Here is a 17,882-nt window from a genome sequence, read left to right as displayed (position 1 = left end):
TCAACAAGCATGGGCGCCGCCATTGCTTGATAGTGATAGCAATGAGACTGCCCTGCTTTTGTCACTGGATTATTTTGAGCCGGAGACGATTTGACGCTGAAGCTCAGTCGCCCAGTTCATGGTTTCCTTCATGCAGCTGCCGAGTGCAACTGTGGAACCATGCCTTTTCCGATTACGATGCTTATCATGTTTGCACTTGGCCAGTGTGTTAACTAATCAGAGCAGCTGTTCGTTCGCATTATCAACAAAATCAGCTAGCTGCAAGTGATGGATGTTAAAAACGGCATGGAATAATGCAAAAGTCACCACTCCACGATACCCTGCATACATTTCGGCAATGTCAGATACTTTTGATGGCAGGCAGCTGCTGGTGTTAACGTGTTACTGCAACTGTTCGGTTTGTTCACGAAGGCGGTTTTAGGCATGTTTCAGCGTGCTTTTCATCATTGCCTCACTGCCCCGCCGCGGTGGTCGAGTGGCTAAGGTACTCGGCTGCTGACCCGCAGGTCACGGGGTGGAATCCCGGCTGCGGCGGCTGCATTTCCGATGGAGGCGGAAATGTAGGCCCGTGTGCTCAGATTTGGGTGCACGTTAAAACCCCAGGTAATCAAAATTTCCGGAGCCCTCCACTACCGCGTCTCTCATAATCATATGGTGGTTTTGGGACCTTAAACCCCACATATCAATCAACCAATCAAGCGATATCGCGTGCAAAAGAGTTGGCTGCCAGCCTTACTTCGTATGACATTAAAATTTTTTGCTCTCGCATTCATTGCATTGCATTTAAAGTGCCGTCGTGTTGTTGCCAAAGCTAATCGGCTAATCGTGAAAGCTATGAGCCTGCAAACTTGCGGGTGGCACAAGACGGAAGCACGTGACGAGTTGACCTCGCATTATCAGTCGTCCCCGTGGTCTCGGAGAGTTTTCATCAGCGTCTAATCTGACATCTCCTCGGTGGTGACGACACGGTTGTCTGCATTAAAAAAAAAAGCCAAGCTGAATGTTGTTGGTGGCTACACCATGCGTGCGCAGTGAAACCATGAGCGTGCGCATGGCATCGAAAACAAAGAGCGAACGACACGGACACCGCGAAAAACATTTTGGTAAAGCGCTCGTCATATGCAGCAGGGCCCCCACGTATGTGACGCTAACTAAAGGTGTGGCGCTGCCAACTCAAAAGTACTTTTCTTTTTTCTTTTGTGTTTGGTTTGAAAGGGGGGGCACATCCGCACATGCACCCTTGTCTGCAAGAATGGTGGCATATCCGACTCATAGGGCGCAGCCCTGCCTTGCGCTCACCCGCGCGCAATAACGAGCGCTCGTTCTTGCCTTGTGCACCGTGCACACTTCGTCGGCGGCGGGCCCCCCAACGGAAGATGGATGCTCGTACCAAAATGCCAGACTCCGTGGCAAAATTCCTTGCATTTCCGACGGGAACATTCATAATATCAAGGTTGTATTCCACTATTACTTTGTTACATAAAAGTCACAAATACATGTGCTTCTATGAAGCAAAGGCAGGGAATGAAAAAAAAAGCTTTGTTATATTGAGGAATTCGTTATATGGAGGTTCGTAATAAGCATTTTTAACTCTATGTGCCTCAAAATATATACCGAACTTACTCGCCTGATGAACGTACTCGCATAATAAACGTTACCCTACATAAATCCGCTGCATTCCCGCATACCGACACGAGGCGCCTCCTTGCCCATTGATGTTTTCCATTTTTTTTAAACCAGACCCCCTCGGTTAGCTTCCTTTGCCCACTGCTGCGTGCGCAGTTTTGTTTTTCTTTCTATCCATGCACAGAACGTCCAGTCTTTTATAATTATCTGCGCCCACAGGACAGATAAGAAACAACAAAATTAAAGAAACAACTAAGAGAGACACAATGGGCTTGACTGCAGGTGCGGCACAGCAAAGTTTGTAGCTTGCAGTTGGCGCGAATAGTACGGTTGCATCCTGGTGGCATGAACCACATTAGAAGAACGTGGTGGACGAGAGTGGCGCAATGTCTCCACTAGGACAACTTCGTAGTTGACTTCACCAATGCGATGCAGAAGGCGGTAGGGTCCAAAATACTGGCATACCAATTTTTCTGAGCTGCCGCGTCGTGGTATAGGCATCGGAATCCAGACTAGGTGGGCCACCGCTCTGTGATGGCTGTTGTATCGGTGAGCATCTTGGTCTTGTTGAGACAAAATGCGTTGCCTTGCAAGATTTCGTGCTGTATCAGCGCGCTGAATGAAAACGTTTGTATCAGGAGAGGTGGTGGCAGACGGAGTTGGCAGGAGCATTACGTCAAGCATTGTGTTCACATCACGTCCGTAAGCAAGTAAAAGGGGAATCGTTTTGTTGAGGTGCTCGGTTAACCCATTGGTCTGCAGGTAATATGCTGTTGCTGTTCAGTGTGTGGTATCACTCAGCTGCAAGCTATCATAGAGCAACTGCTCTGTGAAGGCTGTAACTGGATCTGTGATGGCAACAGCTGGGGTGCTATGGCAGAGAATGATGTTTTTGATGAAGAAGTTGGCCACATCGAACGCAGTAGCTCGCTGAACGGCTTGGGTTTTGCAAAATCCAGCGGTTGTTAGCTGTAGACTTGGGAAACTGCCTGAGCAAATCCATGGCGACCTGTTCTAAAGGTGCATGCGGAGGCTGTAGGAGACCAGCTGGTTTCGTAGGGAGAACTTTGCGGCATTGGCAAGCAGTACAAGTTTTGACGTACTGCTTCAGGATTTTTTAGAGTTTCCGCCAATAGTACTTATGTTTAATCCTCGTTAGGGTGTGGGTGAAGCCAAAATGCACGGACGATGGCTCGTCGTGGCATGCACTTTTACGTAAAACGTCGTGGAGAGAAGCAGGAACTACTAGCAGGTAAACGGTTTGCGTGGAATGAAAGTTGCGCTTGTAGAGGACGTTGTTGCATAGATGGCAGGATGACAAATTTTGCGCAAACTGACGGGGAAGTTGTGGGCGACGTCCTTTGAGGTATTCTATTGGTTGTTGCAGTTATGGGCTATGGCGTTGCTGTTAGGCCACATTAGATGCGGCTAAAGCGGAAAGTAAACCGCAGTGTTTGTCAGAATCCTTTGGAGCGGTCTCTACAGGGACACAGCAAAGGCAGGCGGTGTCGGCATGTTTCTGGCCAGACCGGTACAAGATTGTCAAGTCCAATTCCTGCAGCCGAAGACTCTATCTTATAAGACAACCCGAAGGATTTTTGAGATTCGCCAACCAGCAGAAAGAGTGGTGATCGCTGATGATACGGAAGGGCCATTGGTACAAGTATGGCCAAACCTTTGTAATAGCCCACACGAAGACCAGGCATTCCTTTTCAATTGTTGAATAATTCTTCTCAGCAGAAGACGACGCGTGCCTAGCATAGACAATAACGCGTTCGACGCCTTTTTGAAACTGCACGAGCATAGCTCCGAGATTAAGGTTGCTAGCATTAGTGTGCCTTTACGTATCTGCTTCTGGTCAAAGTGACCAAGGATCGGTGGGTTTTGAAGATGTTGCTGAAGCTCACGGAAAGCTTCTGATTGTGCCGAGCCGCAGGTAAAGGCGACGTCGTCCTTGATCAGTTGTTGCAAAGGTTCTGCAATTTGAGAAAAATTTGGCACAAAACAGCAGTAATACGCACAAAGGCTTAAAAATAGGTGCACATTTCGCTTTATCTTTGGCATCAAGAACAGAGCAACTGTCGTGGCTTTTTCGCGGTCAGGACACACACCTCTACTGCTCACGATATGGCCCAGGAATTTTAGCTTTTCGTATCCAAAGTTACACTTTTCTGGCATCAGAGATAGACTGGCAGTACGAATGGCCTGAAGTACAGCCTGAAGCCGCTCGGTGTGCTCTTCAAGCGTCTTGGAACGAACAACTACGTCTTCAAAGTACACTTACCACGAATGCCATATCAGGTCAGCTAATACAGTGTCCATCATTCGCTCGAACATAGCTGGAGCGGAATATAACCCAAAAGGGAGAACCTTAAGGGGAGACGCTCCTCAAAAAAGCTTTTTTTTTTTAATTTCTACTCATAGACACTTGAAAATTTTGTTATTAATATAGTTTTTCATGAAGATTTCAAATACGCAATCATTTTTTGTATAGCTGCTATAGTTGTTTTGCCAGTACTCTTTTACGTACTTAACTTTTAGCAAAAGCATTGTCTGTGATCTTATTTGACTCTTGGTAGATTGTAAAGTGCAAATATCTATCCAGATATGTCACAGAAATATTGGAACCAAGGAAAAAAATTGTATTGAATGGCTAATTATTTTCAATCTCTCTTGAAACAATAACCTAATATTTTCACAACTTATTCTGGTAGGCATTGCAATTTCAAGTAAATATTTGCATTCTGCATGTGTTGGAGAATATACATGCCAAGTTTCGTTATTATACAATAAGCATAAGTGTCTAAAAGGCTGCCTGGAAAATCTGAAATTGTCAAAAAAGTAAAAATGAGAAAAACAAGTTTGAAAGTTTGGAAAGTTGGCATTTATTAGGAAACTACTTTTTTTGCATTAAATTGGGGCACAATGAAAAGCATTTTGCATTGAATGCTCGGAAGACCGAGAATCACACAGAATTGTGAAAGCTGGTCATGGCCTGCGCCTATAGCGCGTGCTGCCAGGACTGCTTTCAACGTTTATAGCAAAGCTATCACGCGAGCTGCCGCTGTCGAAACGAGCGCTCGTCCCTTGGTCCCTGGCCAAAGTAGTACATCTCGACGCGTGCATGATTGAAAGTGTAGAATTTTAACAGCACAGTTTGAGGAATGCCGAAAGCCCTTTGCTTTTTCCAGCTATCTCGGACGCAGAGTTCTCGTTCGCGGCAGGTTGGGCATTGTGAACCCGCCACAAAAGCAGTCAGCGCATCAATTTCGCAAAGCAGTGTGTTAGCAGTACAGTTGAGCCCGACTATATCGAACCCGTTTATATCAAATAATCTTGTATATCGAACAATTCCTAAACACTGTAAGTTTACATTGAGAATATATAGCAAAATTTACTGTTTTATTGAACGAAAATAGCAACAACTGATATATCAAACTCCATGTGCCTCAAAAGGGCCCCAGCAAGTTGGCTTTCCCTCGCGGTGGCGGGGAAAACTGCCGGCGCCACCCTAGAAAAAGTTGGTTAGACCCGGTTGTACGCGGGCGAACAGCCCCCCTCCAAAAAATGATCCTGGCCCGCTCGCAGCGCTTACAGTCAATCAGAGGCCGTCGTGCTTTCTCCGAGGCGCGGAGGGGGTAGAAGTGAGTGCCATTTTTTCTTTCTTTATGCTTGTGTACCTGCTGCTGCCAATTCAGCGTGGTCTGTGGTGTTGCCTGTTGGTGCTCTGTGAACTGTATTGGCGCGCTGTCATCATGGCTTGCCCAAAGAGGCAAAATTTGCCGTTCGCCGCGAAACTCGAAATCATCAATCGGGTTGAGCGCGGTGAAAAGAAGTCCGACGTCGCTGCCGCGTACAAAATTCCAAGGAGCACCTTGAGTACTATCCTGAAGAACAAGGCAGACATCAGGGCTAAGTCGGACAAAAGGCCATGTGCCCGTGGCGCCCGACGTGTGCACGCTGCTGTGTACGAAGATGTTGAAGCGGCCGTTTACAAGGGGTTTGTGGACGTTCGGTCGCGAAACATTCAGGTGTCTGGCTTTATGATCGAGCAGAAAGCCAAGGACCTTGCTTTTCTGCTTGGCAGGAGTGATTTTCAAGGCGGTTCAGGCTTGCTTCAGCGGTTAAAAGAACGGCATGACATCGTTGGTAAAGCTGTTACAGGTGAAAGCAGAGCGGCGGACCTGGACAGCGTATAAAAATGGCTCGAGGAAAACTGGCGAGATATCGCAGCAAGATATAGAGCCCAAGATATCTTCAATGCGGATGAAACCGCTCTATTTTGGCAAATGTTGCCAAACAAGACACTCGCGTGTCGTGGCGACAAGACAAGCGGCGGCAAGGCAAACAAAGCTCGTGTGTCCGTGCTGTTGGCAGCTAATTTAGACGGATCGAAAAGGCTTCGTCCTCTGGTTATCTGGAAAAGCACAGCACCGCGGTGTTTTCGAAATGCGCTGTCGCTTCCAGTTACCTACCGAGCAAACTCAAAAGCGTGGATGACTGGGGAGCTTTTCAGCAGATGGCTATCGTCGTGGAATGATGATTTGGTTGATGAAAATCGCAAGGTGTGCCTGCTCGTGGACAGTTGTTCATCGCACCACTGCAGTACGACCTTCAGCAACATCGAGCTGCGTTTTTTGCCCCTGAACACTGTCTGTACTGCAACCACTGGATCAAGGCGTTATATGCGCAATGAAAGCCGGCTATCGCAAGTGCCTGGTGGAGAGGCTGCTGGAAAACCTTCGTGTCGGCAGGGAGCTTAAGATCAGCTTGCTCGGAGCTATTTCTATGTTGAATAGATCGTGGGCAGATGTCAAGGAGATGATCCAGAACTGCTTTAGGCATGCCGGCTTCCGCATGCCTGGTGATGACACCCCAAATTCTGACAGCACTGAAGACACCGCAGGTGTTTCCGCCGAAGTTTGGAACGAGTTGGCAGAGTTCCCAAGTGCTATTGACGGATCGACATTCGACGAATTCGTCAGTGCGGACAATGATGTCCCAATCATGGGCCAATTACAGGATGAGGATTACATTGCAGACGACGTGCCGACCACGAGCCAAAGCAACAGCAATATGGGAATCGACGACGGCCCATCGCCTACATCCTCCGAAGTGATTAGTGCGCTTGCGTTGGTCCGACGCTATTGGAAAGCTTTAGAATACAGTTTGCAAGCGCTGTGGGCGTAGCGGGCGCCATATTCATTCATTCATTCATTGAGTACATGTGTACAAAAAAAAAAAAAAAAATGAGCTCACATAATATATACAGCGTCAGAAGGTCCTAAAGTAAGAAACTGACAGGGGGACCTCCTATCGTTAATGGGGTACATAAAAGGTAAGTAACAGCAGCAAAAGCTACAAGTGCGAACAAAAATAAAAAGTGCATTCAACACAGAACAATAAATAGTCAAATCGAAAAAGTTAATTTACCAGAACAACATTATACAAAACTACAAGAATACGTAAAAGCAGGAATTGAAAATGTAGAGGTAATAATGAAAATGTTCTATTACAAATGAACAAGGGGCTCAATTAACAGTATGCTTTTCATGTTATGTTTAAAAGACTGCAATGAATGAGACGACTTAACATGAAGAGGGATATTATTCCAAAGATGAACACAAAAGAAGCGTGCTGTGTATCTGCCATAGTTTGATCTGATTTTAGGTAAAAGGAAGTTATTACGCTCTGAAAACCTGGTATTATTGTTGTTGACGAAGATATGGAAAGGAATATTATCAAGTGATATTTCGCGATGAATGAGACGGTATGTGATGAGCGACAATCTATGATAAAACAATTGTTGAATGGGTAGGATTCGAAGATGTTGATAGATAGGTAGAGAATGGCAACGGAATGGGCTAAAAGTCATTAACTTGATCGCCTGGTTTTGAAGACGTTGAAGCGGTTTGAGATGAATGGCGTATGTGTTACCCCATGATGATAAGCAGTATGATAAATGGCTATTAATATAAGCATGATAAAATGAGATGAGAACATGAAGTTGAAAAAATGCACGTGTTGTAATGATAATGCGGATACCAAATGAAACCCTTTTTATAAGTGAATTGGCATGACTATTGTATTTAAGATGTTTATCGAGAGTAACACCAAGGAATTTAACATTGTCAGATGCCAGTAAAGTATAATTATCCAGCAAGACAGTTATGGAGGAAGAAACCACAGTTTGTGGGCTATGAAAGAGTACGAAAGTTGTTTTAGTAGGATTAATCTGAAGTTTGTTATTTCTACACCATGAATGCAGATGAGCTTTAGAATAGCGTTTGCCCTGCTGCGATCCGCAACGCACGATCGCAGCGACACCGTAGCCTCGAAACCAGCGCTTGCGGGCCACATGCGGGCCGCCATCACCACCCGTAGCCTCAAAACCAGCGTTTGTGGGCCACATGCAGGCCGCCATCACCGCGCGCAATTTCGAATTTTTCGCGTGCGGTCTGCGAACACGAACGCCGACTCGCGTTACAATGCATGCTCAGTGGCAGCGACCGCGCCGCAAGGGCTCGCAGTGCGCTATTCTAAAACTCCCTATTGCTTGAATGTGGAAGGTTGCGGCCTCAGCTGCTCCGACTCGTTAGACTACGACCTCCTCTATAAACTTACGACCTGCTCACCGGCGCCATCCCTACGGAGGCGTATGGAGCTAAAAATTGGCGTGTAGGGACCGGAGGTACCGCCAGATGCCGCCACCACTTACCCCCATAGCAGACGACGCACGACCGTTGTGGTGCACTCGTGTGTGCGCGTTCCTCTCATTGTTCTAGTTTCTAACGCGTGGATCGAGCAATCCACTGATTTAACGTCTCGAAGCAACATTCTGGTTGTGAGAAGCACCGTGGTGGATGGCTTCGGGATGCTCGTTACCGGACCTCAATCTTTGCGCGAGCGCTTTTGCGTCCCCATCTAAGTGCAGGCAAACGAAAGCAATATGCGACACATAACCCAGAGAACGTAAGCCTTATTTCCTCGCTTTATTTTAAGCAGCGGCGCCCCACCTAACCGCTGTCTAGCAGCCGCAAACATAATTCGTTCGTGGGCGAGCCGGTGCGATCTTGCATGTAACAAGTTGCAACTTGAAACCGACGTGTCTACGACGTAAATGAAGACGACATACGGTACGAACGACGCATGCGATAACCCGTGTTAAGTTTTTATGACCTGAACGTCGCCCTTCAAGCATATCGTTGTCATACTGTGCACGGATGACGACAGAGGGGCGCAGTTGTGCTATCGTCTGGGTGCTTTAGGTCTAGCGAACGTCTAACGATGGAAGCGTGCGACAAAACCGGCGGATTATCGCAACGTTACAGCAATTTCTCGTACATACATATATTATCAGACACAGTTTATTGAAGTTATGGCCTCTGTTCGAGCGTCGCTAGCATTTCCGCATGTCTCACATCGGCGGTGCGCCCACGCCTTTACTGGAGCATCCACATACAAAGCATTACGAGGCAACAGCTCTAGCGTGCTCCGTGTCCCTCATGGGAATAACGTTATATAGAAACGAGAGTTTTATTTATAATCTAAAGCATGAGTTCTAACTGGCTAAATCACTTTGCACTGTCCCTATTCTATTCCACGAACTTTTAGCATTAACCCACATGGTATTACCCACCAATAATGTACTATTCCTGATTCTTCAGCTGCCAATTGTTTCGTTCACATCATGCCTGTGATTCATGCTGTACCGACACACATCAAAAGCCTCTGTGGCATGGGATTGAAGAACAAAATTTTATTTCACCTGATGCCTTCACCCTTACAATAAAATGCTTAGAAGTCCCTTATGACCGCTACACATGTGCATAAATTGCTTGCTCAGTGCTAAAAATTTGAATTTTCCATTTGTAAGTGGCTGTATTCACACTGTAAAATGGCAAGAAACAGACAAGTAAGCTTATGGTTCAAAGAAATGTTTTATTCCCAGAACAATGGTACACTGCAGCAACAGTAGTAAATAATATGCTTGTCTAAACATTGCTTTTTAAGCATCAGATACCAGTACAGGAAAATCTAATCTGCAACGAAAATGTTGATACCTGCAAAATGCAATTTATTAGTGCACAAAAACATTAACAGTGTGATCAGCAATACCTCTAGTAAAAAAAGTGAGTAGTACAGCCAAGGACATAAAGGAATATATAGACGCACAAACTACCTAGCACCCCTTGCTTTACCTAGAGCCCATCAGCACTCCATCTGCAGTAACTACTGGCAGAACTAAAATTCAGCCCTGCTCAAAGCAAAATACTGCCCTAGGATCCAGTAAACACTGCTTTTGGGACCAGACAAAATCTCCCAGATATCCAACAACTTTCAAATATTATCAATGCAGGGGTGAAATATCCTATGTCATTATCATGACCCGACTATTATGTGTCCACTGCAGGGTAAAGACCTCTTGCAATGATCTCTTGCCCCCGTCTTGCACACGCCGATTCCATTTTATCCCAGTGAACCTCTTGAATTTCATCAAGCAACCTAACTGTTTAACTCGGCTGCGTTAGCCATCCCTCGATATCCACTCCGTTGCTCTCGCTGCACGTTGGTTATAGGTCCTGTGCACTACGTTGCCTGCGCAGCTCTACTTTTTTCTATTAAAGGTAGATGTGAGCTACCCCTGTTTATTCTCTGATCCACTCTGCTCTCCACTAAATATTGCAGAATGTCTCAAGATCTCGAATGTATGCCTTAGCTGGAAAAGTGCCCATATTATTCTACTAAACTCTCAGCAATATATTCACGAAGGTTCTTTAAAACAGGATAAGGAAAGCGCTGCACTTTAGTCAATGAAGGAAGCAAGCTGGCTTTAGAAAAGCTTGCCCCACAATTGATTGCATTCATGTGATCAAATCCATAAATTCTGAAACCTTGAAAAATTATGACTAGCAACATGCTGCCATCCCAAAAACAAAGTGTAGAGCCACTGCATTGTACCAGTACAAATATATAGTGCAGAAACTTGGGGGTTAAAGAAAACCGAAAAAGTTAAGATTACGTGGCAAGACAAAAAAAAAGAGAAAAAAGATGAACCCAATATAAAGAATGATACCCAAGTCAGAAGACTAGGAAGTGTGGACCGCACATTCTTGATGTCTTGTTCAGGCATGTCTTGTTTCATAAGGCTAAAATGACACTGGAAAAACAAACTCGCACTCCTATCTGTATTCAAAAGAAGGTCAGCAGCCAAGATGGGCATGAGCATACAGCAATTCTATGTGGCTGTTACAAGGAAAAAGAACTTTAAACTTTCAAAACTTTTCGCGACAAAGGCTTCCTGTTGAGGAGCTTTCTCTTTGAATGTGCCTCGGTTAAATTATTGGCATAGTTTGCCAAGAAAGGCCTCATGAATTTTCGCAAAATTAAATTCAAGAGAGCTGCTCTGTGTGACACACTATCATTCATAGTGTATGCAAATAAGGAATTTTTTAGAAGTGAAGGGAGCACTATGCTTGAAAACTTCTGCAAGGGTTTTTGCCCTTTCACAAGGATCGCAGCTGCTTTAGAGGCTGCACCCTCGAGGACGCTTACAAATCCAACAAATGGCAATGAGGGGTATGAGAGTCCTCCCCTGTCAATTCCTGCAATTAGAGCAGTTGTTGTAGAGCTTGATTTGGGTGCCTGTATTTTCATAAGGCAGCCTTCGCAGCAGATGTTATCCTGGACAGCTCTCACTAGAAAACCAGCTATTAGTGCCAGTGTGCTGGCACGCAAGCCTTGAGTAGGAGGACCTGAGAGAATGAAAGAAAGAATTTAGAGAATGGCAATACAATTAAAATAAGTGATTAAGTAGTAGCATCTATAATTGTGGTACCATCTAAGCAAAGTGCAATAATTTGTAAATGTGTCGTACAGTAGCAACCAAGCCCCCCCCCCCCCCCCTCCCGAAATTTTGGTGAAGTAGGTGTTTTACCAAAAATAAATAATAAAAATAGGTGTTTTTCTCAAATAGCCAAGGTTTTCAGCAAGTGCCCCCCCCCCCCCCCCCCCGAAAAAAAATTCCTGGCTACGGGCCTGGTTAAGGAACTCATGACACCCCGCCGCGGTGGTCTAGTGGCTAAGGTGCTCGGCTGCTGACCCGCAGGTCGCGGGTTCGATTCCCGGCTGCGGCGGCTGCATTTCCGATGGAGGCGGAAATGTTGTAGGCGGAGCCCTCCACTACGGCGTCTCTCATAATCATATAGTGGTTTTGGGACGTTAAACCCCACAAATCAATCAATCAATCAATCAAGGAACTCATGACTGCGATTTAGAACTTCTCATTTTGATGTAGCTGCACGTCACCTTTCCACACAAGCACTGAAACTTTTGGATCAACTCCTCTGTATCTTCAAAACATGCATCTTATTACTGAAATGTTTGTGAGTGATAGGTATTCGTAAATAATAAATGGTGCAAACCCACTTGGGAAGCGCTCCAATGCTGTAAGGTAAGGGAGCAGAAGCTTCTTAATGTCCTTGTCAGGTGGTGCAGCAGCTGCAGGTTGAGGGGCGAGTTTGGTTGCCTCCCCAATAGAACCTATAACGCTTCCCACATTGCCACTTGGAGATGAATGAATGCATCCCGTTACTAAGATCTTCTGTAGTGACGACAGTGCTGCGTAGGCATCGGTTTGGTCATTGGAGCCATTTAGCTGTCGTATGGTAGAAAACAGGGATTCCACATCATCACTGAAAATCCTCCTGTAAGGACAAAATGAAATCCGCGCCCAAGAAGATGCCTGGTGCAGAGAACAGTTGACATAGTTGTCACTCTCAGGGCCTCATAAGTTTCTTCTGACAAAAACTCTAGATTGTGTGCTGTACTCTCTTTCCATAAGTCAAAATAGATGAGGCACTCATTTTCAAGCCAGAGGAGCCTGCATGATAAAAGTATGAGCAATGAGATCAGTTAGAAAGTGGCACTTGGCCTACGGACAAACTACAAAGGTTTCAAGCTTACATTTTAATAGCAAAGAATACCTAATACAAAACTGTGCATATAAAGAAAATGGAACAATTCATGTTTTCACACAAATGGAAGATAAATGACAATTAGAAGTAGTTCATGGATACCTTTCGTCATCTGGACCATAGAAGGGCATTCTCAGAGCGTCTCTACTCATCCAGAACAATGAGGTGCTCTTAATGTTGTGGAGAGTAAACCATTTATAAAAGTGTTCCATGAACTCAATGGTTGGCAGGGAGTCGTCGAACCCATGGAAACCGAGCTGCTGTGCATGTTTTAGTAAAAAGCTGAGCACAGATGTTACCTAGAATAAAATTATAATACAGGTGATTATGAGTGGGATAACCATCACCACATGCTTGGGGTGAAATCATATTTTTCTCTGAGTTTCTTCTAAAATAAACATTTATGCACTCTTTACCTGAGGAGAAAAGATCGCAACAGCCCTGGCAACAGACATCTTCTGAAAATTGCTCGGCCAAAGGTGCTTTTTAGTCAAGCACCTCACAAGCTTGAAAGCACCCGCCTGCTTTTCTTGTATGTCATGCAAGTTCCTGTGACAAAATGAAATGTTAAACTGTCAATTTGTAAGGCATGAAAAAGCTACCAAATTGTACCTCAGGTAGTCTGGAACGATGAGCACTCCAGCATTCCTGAAAATCCTTTTAGTGTCGAGGAACTGATTCCTGACATTTTTTATGATATGACAATAGTCAAACGACAGGAACAGTTGCCTGTCTGGATCGAGAGGGTGCCTGTAAAGGATCAGTGAATACTGTTAGGAGTCCGTGAAAATGTTGACAGGACACATTTGCTTCAACACTCTAACAGCCCATAAATTTATGCACAATTAAAGGAGGTGTAACCTTTAGCAAAAATGTGACTGAGCAATTACTCACGTGACAACAGGGTATATTTGGCCACCAGACAAGCTGGCAAAAAACTTGCAGTTAGTGCTGTGGTTGTCAGCAACCAACCTAACCACTTCAAACCCAGCATCTTCGACTGATTGCATTACTTTCAACGAAAGTTGCTCGAGTTGCTCCCCTGTCAATCCTTTTGTAAAATAATATCCTACAGGTAGCCTGTAATTGTAAAAGCACTAGGCATTAGGTAAAGGACACGGTAATCATTTGAAGGATTGGAAAAAAAATTATCTGCACAGGTTCACATGACATGAACGGAGAGTAGCCAAATATTTCACATACCTGTAGTGGGTAGACAGTCCTACAAAGACGAAGCAGAGTAGGTGAGTTGCCAGTTGCTCCTCCAGGCCATAGTCTACCTCGGCACCTCCTAGGTCGACAAATCCATGGAGAGCATCGGACTGTTTATGGTACAGTGCAGATTGCTTTAGTGACATTTCGTCTATCACCAGCGACCCACAGCGTGCCTGCAATAATCGCAAAGAACATAGCTCCAGTAATTTTACTCCTGGCAAAAAAGTAAAGGCGAAGAGTAAATAAAGTACCTCCTTAGAGTGCAGTTTCACTTCTGCATGAAGGCGCTGCTTGATGAGAGAGGACACCACCTCTCCAGTGCATGCGCCAATGTATCGCTTGAGGGTACAGCGACTCGGCAAGGTCAAGACACCAATCTCCCGAAGAAGGCGGTACCCGGCTGGTGATTTAGCGTGCAAAAGAACGCATTTGCGCACTGTCTCCTCACGCCATAGCCCTTTCTTTTTGCCCAGAAAAGCAAGCTGCTCTTGAAGGAACAGAGCTTTTTCGTTGCTCTCCTCCACCTTTTGCTGCAAGTATGATATAAGCAGGTAATGAGATTTTTTTTAATGTTCAAAAAGAGAAAAGTTCACACCTGGAGGATTTCGACGTTTGTTCTCTTCATCAACAAGGACGCCTTTTTTGCCTCCTGCCTCAGAGTGGAGAGCTCTTCCTGTAGGTGATGCTGCTTTTTCTGAAGCCTTTGACACTTCCGGGTAAGGTTTTGCACTTTCCTCAGGAGATTGGTCATTCGGGACAGTGAAAGCCTAGTCTGCATTCCACGTGGTGTGGTTGCCTTTGATGGACTTGTCTGGCACTGGACAGTTTTGCCATGTTTGGGCATCTGATATGTTTTAGGCAAGCAGAAAGAAGATTCAGGTGCAGGCAAAATTAAAGGCAGAGAGGAGGGTTCACTGCAGGGTTCTGTCAGCATTTCATCCTCCTGATGTGCGGTACTGCTGCGAGCCACACAATTGTCTTCCTGCTCATCAATCTTCTCAGACGGGGACCTATAAGGAGAGGGTATGTCTGGCCTGCAACAGTAAGAATTTCGACGTGTTACAGGATGAAGCATGTATTAGAAGAAATTTGGGCGTGGCTAAACAAACACTAATTACACAAAAAAAGCTTACCTATTTTTCTTTGCTTCTGCATGAGGCTTGTCTGGTGACAGCCCTGGCACAGCACACCTTTTCACAGGCTGTCGCTCTTCTCGGGATGGTTCCTGCATATACCCTGGGTAGCTCGGGAATATTGAAGGTATGGCATCTGGTTTTAGTTTGCGCAGCTTCAGGCCTTCTCTGTAATCTTCTGGCTTGAAATGCAAGCCGCATACCTTGCTGCGGTCGCTCGGCTCCCATGGCTGTTTTCCTGGTCCTACAAATATTGTATTTAAGACCGCACCAGAATTATCAGATAGTAGGCAATCGATTAAGAATTAGCCTTTTAGTACCCTTCACAACGTGACAGAAAAGGATCTCTAGTGTATTCACTAGTTGAATCCCTTACCATTTCAATTTACTAGCAGCTGCATCAGTTCAGGGCAGATCCATTTGCGCCTATTTCCCTTAATTTTGTTATAAAACAACGCCAGCGCAAAACAATAATGTAATAAATAAAACAAATTTCTCAGCAAAGCAACACCGCTGTGCATCAGAGCGGAATAGTTGAAAGTAAGTGCTCTATCCCTGACACGGCCACGTGCACGGAGTCTTGCGGCAACAAAGGACAGTACAACAAAGGAAAAATGTAGCATGGGCTGCAGCCCCTTAGCCAGGAAATTTTTTCGTGGCGGGGGGCACTTGCTGAAAACCTTGACTATTTGAGAAAAACGCCTATTTTTATTATTTATTTTTGGGAAAAACACATAGTTCAACAGAATTACGTGCCCCCCCCCCCCCCCCCTTTCCCTGGCTGAGGGCCTGATGGGCTGTGTACACGATCGGCGTCCACGAATCCCACAAACAGCACTTGTGTTTCTAGACGCCAGCCAACAACGCTGAGCAGCATACATAGCGTGCAAAAAGTTTTGAACTGCATTCCACTAGTCAGATCTTGCAGTGCATGCAATACAGCACTTTCAGTGCCTTACCTTCAGCCTGTCGAGAGATCTTCTTCAACCACTCCTGTCGAATCTGGGTGACGGGGAACTCGTGAAACGATATCCCAGTTGACCGCCGATCGCTCGACTTGCAAAAAGGAACGCAGCGGTACACCATTGCGGGAATGGTGCTGCTGCTGTCGTTATCTAACGCTCCTGACTGCGCAGACTACTGGTGACAAGCGATAGCGGCGATAGCCTTCGAGTGCCACAAGATCATGCGAACGCACGCACGCACCAAGCAGAACAGCGGCTTGGCGGCTGCAGCAGTGGGGGTTAGTTGTGGCGCCAAGGCGTGCTGCGGCACTTTCGAGAACTAAAAAAAACTAAACAAGCAAAAGCAAAACCGGCGACACGGGGAGCGGCGGCATGAGCAGGTCGTAAGTTTATAGAGGAGGTCGTGCGTTAGACAACGTGGAGGCGTGCGTGCTGTCGCAGGCAGCGAACTCGTTGACACAAAAAAAATCTCGGACTATTTTGTTCCACAGTAGGGCACGCAAGTAAGCCACGATATTAATAAAGTACTTTTCTTTTAGTTTGTTGTGTGCCTTTGTGTCAAAACCTATACCAGGCCTATATCGAATTATGCTATATATCGAATTAATAAATGTTTTTTGGCGAGTTCGATATACTCGGGTTCGACTGTAGTAGCACCCACTGGTTTACGTTCACTCTGGAGGAATCCGCTTTTCATTTGGGATGCACTGACGAATTCCACAGCAGTGGCTATTTCACAACCACTGTCGCCGCGGGGTTCGGTGTCAGTTAGGCCTATCTGAAGTTGGGGTGTTGGTCGGCGGTGACATCGGCGTTCGCTGTCGCTTTGGGAAGCGTCGGACGCCGTTTCCTTCGATACTTGGGGCGAGTTCTGAACTTTCGATTATCTAGACTGCATTCTTGAGGCTTGCCATAAGACAAAACGGCAGAGAAACACCGTACAACCCCATTGCGACGTTCGAGGCTTCGCTCTTTTGCTGGAAAGGAAAGATAGGAGGGGGCGGAGGCGGCGTGCACCGTCGACCAATGGCGGCCTCGCGCTGCTTGCCGCGATATTAAAAACCTGGAACGTATGTGTTGTTTTTCTTGTTTTTGGTTCATTCTTTGTGAAGATACGAGACTGGCTACTAGTGGATTGTGAAGGAGAAGGCCTTTGCAGCATGCGTGCACGATTGCAAATGGCGGCCAACGCGTCGTTTTCGCGACAGGACAGTGCGAACTATGCCATTTTCGTGGACTTTCGCGCATTTTTTATGTCACTGCTCTCTACTTGGAAGCATTTTTAGATCATTTATCGTGCGAATTTCAGCTTGATATTTTCAGACGTGAAAGATTATAGTCCAAGGATGCCAATACAACTGGGAAAAAAAAAAGCGAAAATTTTCCGGAAAACCGCGACTTTTCTACCCGCGTCTCCCCTTAAATTCGTAAAGGCCGTGTGGGGCTTTAAACGCCGTTATTTTCCCTGTCTCGTTCGTCAACTTCAATCTAGCATTACCCGCTACCAAGATCCATCGAAGAAAAATAGCGGGCGTGTCGCAGATGATCTAAAGAGTCATCGATACAAGGAAGGGGATAAACGTCTTTCTTAGTAATGGAGTTCAACTTGTGGTAATCCACACAGAATCGGAGGGAGCCATCTTTCTTTTTAACCAGTACAACAGGCGATGCCCACAGACTGGTTGAAGATTGAATGACGTCGTCGCCGAGCATTTGTTTGAGTTGATAACGAATAGCATCCCTTTTTTTCTGTGATACGCGATAAGCGTGTTGACGCACTGGTTGGGTGGTTGGCTCAGTGATGATTTTGTGTTTGGTTAGCGGAGTCTGCCGGACCTTTGATGTAGTGGTGAAACAGTTGCTAAAACATGACAGCAAGCCAAGTAGTCTTTCCCACTTGTGCTGTTCCAACTGTTGACTAATGTTGATGTGGTTCGTAACGGCTACATCACAGCTTTCATCTGTGG

General features: G+C 45.7%; 3 protein-coding genes across 8 annotated transcripts in view; 1 reads left to right on the top strand and 2 right to left on the bottom strand.

Annotated features, from left to right (window-relative positions):
- The window catches only part of NELF-B (negative elongation factor B), a 158,038-nt gene that overhangs the window by 17,632 nt on the left and 122,524 nt on the right, over nt 1–17,882 (top strand). The window lies entirely within an intron of this gene.
- LOC142776940 (uncharacterized) lies at nt 10,894–12,733 on the bottom strand. The gene is made up of 3 exons (XM_075881256.1): nt 12,705–12,733; nt 12,055–12,332; nt 10,894–11,381 (listed from the first exon to the last, which is right to left on the bottom strand). The coding sequence occupies exons 1-3, from the start codon at nt 12,731–12,733 to the stop codon at nt 10,894–10,896; spliced, it is 795 nt and encodes a 264-aa protein (XP_075737371.1).
- Nucleotides 13,015–16,041, bottom strand: LOC142776937 (uncharacterized). The gene is made up of 6 exons (XM_075881255.1): nt 15,910–16,041; nt 14,951–15,194; nt 14,413–14,851; nt 14,069–14,347; nt 13,806–13,990; nt 13,015–13,018 (listed from the first exon to the last, which is right to left on the bottom strand). Exons 1-6 carry the CDS (start codon nt 16,034–16,036, stop codon nt 13,015–13,017), a joined length of 1,278 nt encoding a protein of 425 aa, XP_075737370.1. The 5' UTR covers nt 16,037–16,041.

The sequence above is a fragment of the Rhipicephalus microplus genome, chromosome X, assembly GCF_043290135.1.
Source record: "Rhipicephalus microplus isolate Deutch F79 chromosome X, USDA_Rmic, whole genome shotgun sequence".
Taxonomy (NCBI): domain Eukaryota; kingdom Metazoa; phylum Arthropoda; class Arachnida; order Ixodida; family Ixodidae; genus Rhipicephalus; species Rhipicephalus microplus.
This window is presented reverse-complemented; position numbering and strand designations above follow the sequence as displayed.